This window comes from Vombatus ursinus, unplaced genomic scaffold (assembly GCF_900497805.2).
Source record: "Vombatus ursinus unplaced genomic scaffold, bare-nosed wombat genome assembly UNPS02014768.1, whole genome shotgun sequence".
Classification (NCBI taxonomy): Eukaryota; Metazoa; Chordata; class Mammalia; order Diprotodontia; family Vombatidae; genus Vombatus; species Vombatus ursinus.
The window spans coordinates 37,033,390-37,041,403 of NW_020954546.1; the positions used below are offsets into that span (position 1 = coordinate 37,033,390).

The following is an 8,014-nucleotide window of genomic DNA, read 5'->3' on the forward strand; positions in this document are numbered from 1 at the left end:
GTGGTGGGGTGCAAATTGGAGCAATGAGCTCTTAGGATGAGGATACCAGATTTCTCAAACCCTTAAGGTCAAGGCCTTAGGTTGAACAGGGCAGCTTATAAATTGTCTGTGTCTGACAACAGACTAGTCAGTGAGGACACCTTATTCCTTATTCCTTAAAATATTTGGCTTGTATTCAACACCTCACCTAAAGAAAAGCAAACAATCAAAAATCACTTTTTAGTTTCCCACTGACTCAAGTGAAGAAATAAAAGGGAGGAGGAGGGGTGAAAAGAGAAAAGTGACCTAATATGCAAAGTTCTTGTACCTACCGCTACTGTACAGCCCCTCCCAACTTTACCCCTTCCCTGTACCCTTAATGCACTTTTTGGGGAAAAGGAATTCACAGAACTTCCTCTTTCCCCAACCCAGGAACTAAGGGGGGGGGGGATTCTGGAGGCTGATTTTATTTTTTTAGCAGGTTATCGGGAGAAAGGTCGTAAACAACCCTGTTGTTGAGGGTACCATTTCAGAAAATATCTTGGCCGAAGGCCCTGGCAAGCTATTACTGCCAAAGCTAAATAGTTTTTTAACATTCTAGGGAAGCTTGGCATAACAGGGAGCATGTCCATAGCACTCAGTTCTGCAAACAGAGGCAGTAAGAGAAAAACACAGTAAGAAAGATACCCAGGACAAGAGAGATTTACTGTAAGACATGGAAAAAGAGTTGGATTTGGCATTTCATGGTTATGGCCAGGTAAATACCAGTGTTTAACCTTCTCCAAGAAGTCTATAATTAATACCACAGCTTCAATTACTCTGTATCCCTTCTTTACCTTCAATACTCGTGTGCACAATAATTAAACATAAATCTGGTGTATTTTATGAGTTTTTATGTTGTTCCCCCCTCCCTTTTTGTCCATTCTCTACTATCAAAGAGCAAATCTCTCAGAGTTAAGGACTGTGAAACATCATTCTAAGATTCTACATGGCCTGGGAGCTCAATCAATGCTCTTCACTGACACAAACACCCCATACTTTGTTAGGTAACTGTACAACACAGTGCTACTTCTAACCCACACACCCACTGAGATCGAGATGTACCCAGGGCTAATTCTGTTCTTTCTTACCAATTGAGTCATCAAACCTCATCCTGGAACTTTCTCATGTTGGATTGTAATTTGCTAGCCTGAGGGTGTTATCATTGTTGGGGTGCGAGAGGAAGAAAGTCCTTAATGTCACCGAAAAAAATAGTGGAGGGAGTGGGGTTCCATTCATTCTACTGCCCATGTATATGTTCTCAAGCTTTTGGATATCACCATCCTTTTTTCACTAGGAGGACTGAAGCAAATTTTTAAATATCCACAAATAGATAAGACAGGGAGCCAAAGAAAGAAAGGTAAGATGCACAGCATCTAAAAATAAAAGTTCTAATTATAACAGGATTTTTGGCCTTAGTAGGACTAATTTTTAATAGTCATCTCCTAAGATTTTATGGCCAACTCACTCAGGGAGGGAAAGGGAAAAACCCATCTGACAGGGATCCAAATTAAGGCTCCTGAAAGCATAGTACACAATAGGATATTAGCTAGACCTTCTGGAGACTTCGAAACCCTGCTTCCTCCTCTCTTCATTTCTTCATTTTCTAAAGACTTTTGGAAAAAGTAATAATACTCAAACATATTTAAAAACAAAATACTCTGTTGTGCTTATCTTCCGACCATGAGCTGAGACATTGACCTGGTCAAAAACAAGCTTTTCTCCATGATTTTGAGGGGTATTTTTTAGGGCTGCGGGAGAGGGTGTGGAGAACAGAGAGTGCCAGCTGGCTCAGAGAGAGCTCAGTCAGGAATTATAGATGGGGAGCACTAAGAAGGGTGGAGTATCCTATGGTTTTGTAAGGTGTAAAGCAGGAAATGAAGGACTGGTTAAGCAGATGCTTTAAGATATGCACAATATAATCACTGTATTCCTCAAAGGGGTGATGAGGTACATGGGGTGCATAAACAATGTGTCCCCTGCTCTACAGGGAAAGAAGATGAAGAGATGAAGGGGATAAGCAGAGCAGGATGTAAACACACCCTTCTTATTTCCGTTCCAAAAAGAACAGGGTGGTTGAAGAGGGGAGGGGGAGGTGGGCAGGAAGAAAAGAGAAAAGGTGAGAAAGGGAAATGATCAGTATGAGGCAGAAATTCAGACTCCTTGGAAGCCAGGAGTGAATAAGGCAGTGAGGGAAAGTGGAGTGAGAAAACTCACTCCTACAACTTCCAATTTGGGGATCCAGATTGAAGAGAAGGTTGACAAACACCAGTGACACCCCCTCTTTTTTTTCCTCTAAGAAAAAAAGGCAATTTTCTTGGGAGGGTTTGACTGAAAAATTAATTCTCCCCCCCTCCCATCCCTAATCCCCAACCTTCAATTCTCTATTTAATTGAGAACTTTCTAGAGTTTCTATGGGAATGCCTTTCATGAAAGTCACTTAAATTTCGAGACAGGAGACAATAGCAAATAACTTGGGACTTGAGGAGCCTGAGAAAGGTTTGGCTATCCCAAAATCATTCTCAAGTACTGAAGTCAGGCATACAATGCCCCCTGAGACACTTTTCCCCTTTCACCCCAAAACGCCAATCTCTGACATCAACACCCGCCCTCCGACTTCCATCAGAACGCTGATAGGCTTAGGGCAAAAACCTAGCCCTCCTTTCATTTGTCTCAAGGGACGTCGTTCAAGAACCCCCTCCGCCCCCTCCTTCCTCGGAGGAAATCGAGCACAACAACCGTTTCCCCGCCAGAGGCACACTGTGTCCACGCGCTCCAGGCCGCATTCTGATTGGCGGTATCCCCGGTAAACAAGGGAAAGGCAGCCAATGGGAAGATTGTGCACGAGGACAGCACGAGCCACCTCGTAGGCCCTCGCGTGGCCCAGACAGCCAGAGCCCTATATAGGGCTGTTTCCGCCTGTTCGTTGAGTCAGTTCTTAGAGTTCTGCGGGCTGCCCTGTGTTTTCTCGGTCTCCGAGATTTTGGGGAGGGGGTTTCCTCAAAGCTACTTTTGGCCCGAGACAGAAAGGCTTTCTTTCTCTTGGGAAGTCTCTTTGCTTTAGCGAGAAGCCTTACATTTTCTATCTTTTCTACTTTTTAAAAGTTAGTAAAGGCTGATTTTGGAGAAGGGGCTCTTAGACTTCTTAGAACAAAATTGGCAAGCCCGTAAGCCAACAAACTCGCGCAGACCAGGGAGAACGAAATATTCTCCACTTAACCAAAAAGGTTTGACACTCGAGAGAGACCCATTCGTTGTCTCCCTTGTCCGAGAAAACCAAGCCCCAGCTATGGTGATGTTCAAGAAAACCAAGTCTTTCGAGGTGGTCTTCAGCGACCCCGACAAGGTCTACTGCAGTGGGGAGAAGGTGGCCGGCCGGGTGGAGGTGGAGGTGTGCGAGGTGACCCGGGTCAAGGCCGTGAGGATCCTGGCTTTCGGAGTGGCCAAAGTCCTGTGGCTGCAGGGCTCCCAGCAGTGCAAGCAGGTGTTGGAGTACCTGCGTTACGAGGACACGCTCCTCCTGGAAGACCAGCCCCCAGGTAAGGGGACTCGCCCTCCTCCAGAGCTGGGGCGCGGCGGGGGAAGCAGCCGAGCCCCAGCTGTTAAGAAAGGGAGCCTTGGGGGAGACCATTCATTAGCTTGGTGGGAGAGGGCTGAATCTTTGTCCTTGCATCAGGCAAAATGGGTATTATCCCCAGCCTGCTGTGTGCTGTGATACTTTGAACGGGGGAGGGTGCTTAACTAAAACTTAAATATTAGAGATGAAAATAGTCATAGTTCCCTTTGGTTTGAGGGTCGGAGCTCAAGGCTTTGGGCTTCTTGACCCAGACCAAAATTATTAACCTTCTTTCCCTTTGGGAGATTGAAGTGCCATGGTTAGTTTCAGAAAATGTAGCCACTGTTTAGTCATTTCTGCATTTAAAATAAGATTTAGTAATTCTAATGGTGGATTTTTTTTTTCCTTCTCTCCCTGAAGCTAATGATGAGTCTGTGATTCTGAGACCTGGAAACAAGTATGTGTACAAGTTTGGCTTTGAACTTCCTCAAGGGTAGGTGTTAGCTACACCGTTCTCTTCTTTAAAACCTCCCTTCCCTTAAGCATCCTGTTTCTTGATGAGTAATCTAAAAGGAATTGTTCCCTTTATTCCACGATAGGCCTCTGGGAACCTCATTCAAGGGGAAGTATGGCTCCGTAGACTATTGGGTAAAGGCTTTCCTAGACCGCCCCAGACAGCCAACTCAAGAAACCAAGAAGCACTTTGAGGTGATGGACCTAGTAGATGTCAACACTCCTGATTTGATGGTAAGCTTACCCCATAGGCTTAAGTTCTGGGTTGTGGGAGATCTTAAGAGGCAGGACCCTACCTCAAGGTTTATACTGAAAATAAGAATCTGGTCTTTACCTTAAAATGAAAGGGGATAAAAAGTTAACTCTTAAAGGAAAGCAGGGAGCAATAGTCTCACTACATCCTACAAAACCTTGTTATCATGACCATTGTCAAAGAAATGTTCAAGCAGAGCTTAGAGGAGAATATAATTATAGTAGGGAATGATAAGACGAGTCTTATCTTATATTACATAATATTGGACTAGAGTCCTGCAGGAGATAGAGGTCCTCATAATCAAAAGCAGGAGCCATCTTTACTTGGCACTTCTCAGGAACTTTAACAAAGATTTCTTTTATTTTATCCTATTCAGGCACCTGTGTCTGCTAAGAAGGAGGAAAAAGTTTCTTGCCTGTTTATTCCTGATGGGAAGGTATCTGTCTCTGCCCGGATTGACCGCAAAGGATTTTGCGAAGGTAAGAGAAATCTGGGCTTGGGAGAGGCAGGTATCATAGAGTTGGAGAAGGGTTGTGGACTATAAATCATCAACTATACAATCTTTAATAACAAAAATCATTTATTTTGTCAGGTGATGAAATCTCCATCAATGCTGACTTTGAGAACACGTGTTCCCGAATTGTTGTGCCCAAGGCTGCTATTGTTGCCCGCCACACTTACCTTGCCAATGGCCAGACCAAGGTGTTGACCCAAAAGCTGTCTTCTGTTCGAGGCAACCATATCATTTCTGGCACCTGCGAATCATGGCGTGGCAAAAGCCTTCGTGTACAGAAGATTAAACCCTCCATCCTCGGCTGCAACATCCTTCGTGTTGAATACTCATTATTGGTGAGTGAGTGAGGCTCTCTCTGGGATTAGGGTGAATCAGTCTTTGAAGCAAGCAGTATTGCATTGTCATGGCTCTCTGGTATAACAGAAACAATTTTTCTTTTCCCTGTAGATCTATGTCAGTGTCCCTGGATCTAAGAAAGTCATCCTTGACCTGCCTCTAGTCATTGGCAGCAAGTCAGGACTCAGTAGTCGGACATCCAGCATGGCTAGCCGAACCAGCTCTGAAATGAGTTGGGTGGATCTAAATATCCCTGACACCCCAGAAGGTGAGCCAAAGTAGTCTTCCCCTTCACCCCCACCCTGTCCTTTTCCCATTAAAGATTCCCTGGAAATCAGAAGTAGGTTGGCTGGGTTGTTGATTGTGTCCATTTTCTCTCTGCAGCACCTCCTTGCTACATGGATATTATTCCTGAAGATCACAGGCTAGAGAGCCCTACCACTCCTCTCCTTGATGATAGCTCTCTGGACAGCCCCATCTTTATGTATGCATCCGAGTTCAAGTTTATGCCTCCACCCACTTACACTGAGGTGAGAATTATTACCCTTATTGAATGAGGGTGGGGAGGGATGCTCCTAACTTAAATATTCTTCTGACTCCCCCACTTCCCTCCCACCTTCTAAATCTAAAACCACCTTTCCTTTTGCCCCTTCCAGGTGGATCCCTGTATTGTCAACAACAACGTGCAATGAATGTACCAAAGAAGAGAAGCAGCTGTTTATCTACCTGTTTCTTTCTGTCTCTCCTGGACTGCTTTTTCAGCGGCATGACCAGTCTCCGCCCACCATTGGGGATGGGTTCACTTTAACCTCTGTCTCCCTTATGTTAGGAGATCAGCAGGCAGTCATCTCCTAAAACGGATGCCAAAGTGCATCCACTCTCTCAGCCAGTCTTGCTGTTGTGTCCTAGAAGGTGTTTGCTGGTTTGTGGGAGGTTTGGACTCTGTTGTGACCTGTTTCCTCAGAATTCTCCTGTACTATGAGGGGTTTTCAGTAGTTTGGATCAGGGTTGGGATGGCCTCTAGATTGGTCTTCCCAGGAACTCTGGGGAGGGTGGGGTATTGATTACAATCACAAAAAGTTGGCTTCTGGGAACCTGCTTTTGTGCCATGCCAGGCAAAAGCGATTGAATAATCTGGGAAAGATTTTATAGAAATAATGGCCAAAATTTTGGTGGGAAGAGTCTTCCTGAAATCAGTGTAGCCCTTCCCACGTATCCACTGTAATGTATGTTTAAAGGTGCTCCCTGTTCTGGTAGAAATATTTCCTGATGAGAAAGGGAAGTGATCTACACTATACTTCTCAGATGACACATTATCCTTGTTTCAATGCAAAGGCAAACAGACCCCTTGAGGAGGGAGGCTGGTGAAAGCCTGTGGCTAAGCACTTTGTTCTTCCTCTTATGAGGTTTTCTTAAGAATTTGGATTCAGTGTTGGTAAGAGGGGGAGAGCACAAAATATCTTCAAAACTCCCTTCGAGTTCATTCTGAAGTATTGTTCTTAGCACTTTTATTATCTTGTTTTCTGTTGGGAATTTTCCTCCTAGTCCCTAAGCATTCAACTAAAATGGTCTGCTGGGGTGTGTAAGGGAAAATTAATGATAACAATAAAATGATGATTCTTGTTATTACCAGTAGCTTCCTGAGGGCAGACTGAATAATACTGATAATGGTAGTTATTAGGGAGGGTCCTTCCAGTTCCAGCACAGCAAACTGAAAAAAGAGACTACCAAAAACACTCCAAAGCTGGGATCATACTGCCAAATAACCTCTTAGGAAGCAAATCAGAATCGGGCGGGTTTCCCACCTCTGAACACACTCCCAGTGTTGAGGAGTTTTGAACAACTTCTTTCTCCCCTTAGCCCTCGGCACTTAATGAATCAACCTAAGCAATCGGCACTTTCTCTACTGTCTTGTGTCAAAGCACTGAGTCTCATTCTTATCTGTGAACTGTACAACTAGAAAATGGACTGAAAGTGGTTTTGGTTTGGTTTTTTAAAATATGTATCTTTTTGTATGTTAAAATTTATATTTTGTACTTTTTATCAGATATTTTCTACTCCTTGGAGGAGGTCTTTTTTTTTTTAAATAAAAATAAAAATTTTTCAACATAGAAGTTTTCCGTTTTCCTTGGGTCGAAGTTTTTTGGAGGAATTAAAAAAAAAAGTATTTGGAGTATTTGGTTTCTATACTCCAATCTTTAAACACTGTTCTGGAGATTGTCCCAGCTATTGACTGGAATAATTGAGTAGCGGGTTTGAAAGTATGGGTGACCCTATCTATATACAGTACTAACTTTTTTAAAAATTAAAAGCTATGTTGTTCAGCTACAAATCAACAAATACCCTTATAATTGTTTGCGAAAAGGAAGGGCCAAGTGTTTTTGTTAGTACTACTTTGAACCATTCTCTTTGCCAATGGTTCTGAACCATTTTAAATATGAGAATGATTTCTGAGAAATCAGAATGAGGTTTCCAATTTTAGACCACTACATAATATTTATGTAATTATGGTGGTTGAGATAATGACAAAAAAACTGAATCTTTTTGCGTTCACAATAAGGACATTAATGCAAATGTGTGCAAGACAATTCAGTATCGAACATTTGCTCATAATAAGATGGGCCTCTTACAATAACTTAGAACCATGATTCTACACCATAGTAACAACTTTGACCATTCCTGGGTCTCAATTTTGTGAAATGAAATGTATTTTAATGGTTTAAAATAGACCTGAATTGTGGGTCTTCTGTCAGACTGGTAGAAAGGAGTCATTAGGTCTGGATTTTTCTTTTTTGATTCTTTAGTAAGCTTCTTCCCTCAGAAA

At 43.1% G+C, this 8,014-nt stretch overlaps 1 protein-coding gene across 1 annotated transcript; it reads left to right on the plus strand.

Moving 5' to 3' along the window:
• Positions 1 to 2,941: 2,941 nt before the first annotated feature.
• LOC114042850 (thioredoxin-interacting protein) lies at positions 2,942 to 7,219 on the plus strand. Its single transcript, XM_027861596.1, has 8 exons — positions 2,942 to 3,557; positions 3,995 to 4,067; positions 4,174 to 4,321; positions 4,717 to 4,819; positions 4,933 to 5,189; positions 5,302 to 5,458; positions 5,575 to 5,720; positions 5,847 to 7,219. Exons 1-8 carry the CDS (start codon positions 3,308 to 3,310, stop codon positions 5,880 to 5,882), a joined length of 1,170 nt encoding a protein of 389 aa, XP_027717397.1. The 5' UTR covers positions 2,942 to 3,307; the 3' UTR covers positions 5,883 to 7,219.
• Positions 7,220 to 8,014: the final 795 nt, after the last annotated feature.

What these genes read in the sequence shown, in the direction of transcription:
- LOC114042850 (XM_027861596.1), top strand. Translation starts at nt 3,308, where the DNA reads ATGGTGATGTTCAAGAAAACCAAGTCTTTCGAGGTGGTCTTCAGCGAC. An exon ending in TCAACACTCCTGATTTGATG is followed by an intron (nt 4,322 to 4,716) that starts GTAAGCTTACCC and finishes TATCCTATTCAG; the next exon opens with GCACCTGTGTCTGCTAAGAA. An exon ending in CCGCAAAGGATTTTGCGAAG is followed by an intron (nt 4,820 to 4,932) that starts GTAAGAGAAATC and finishes TTATTTTGTCAG; the next exon opens with GTGATGAAATCTCCATCAAT.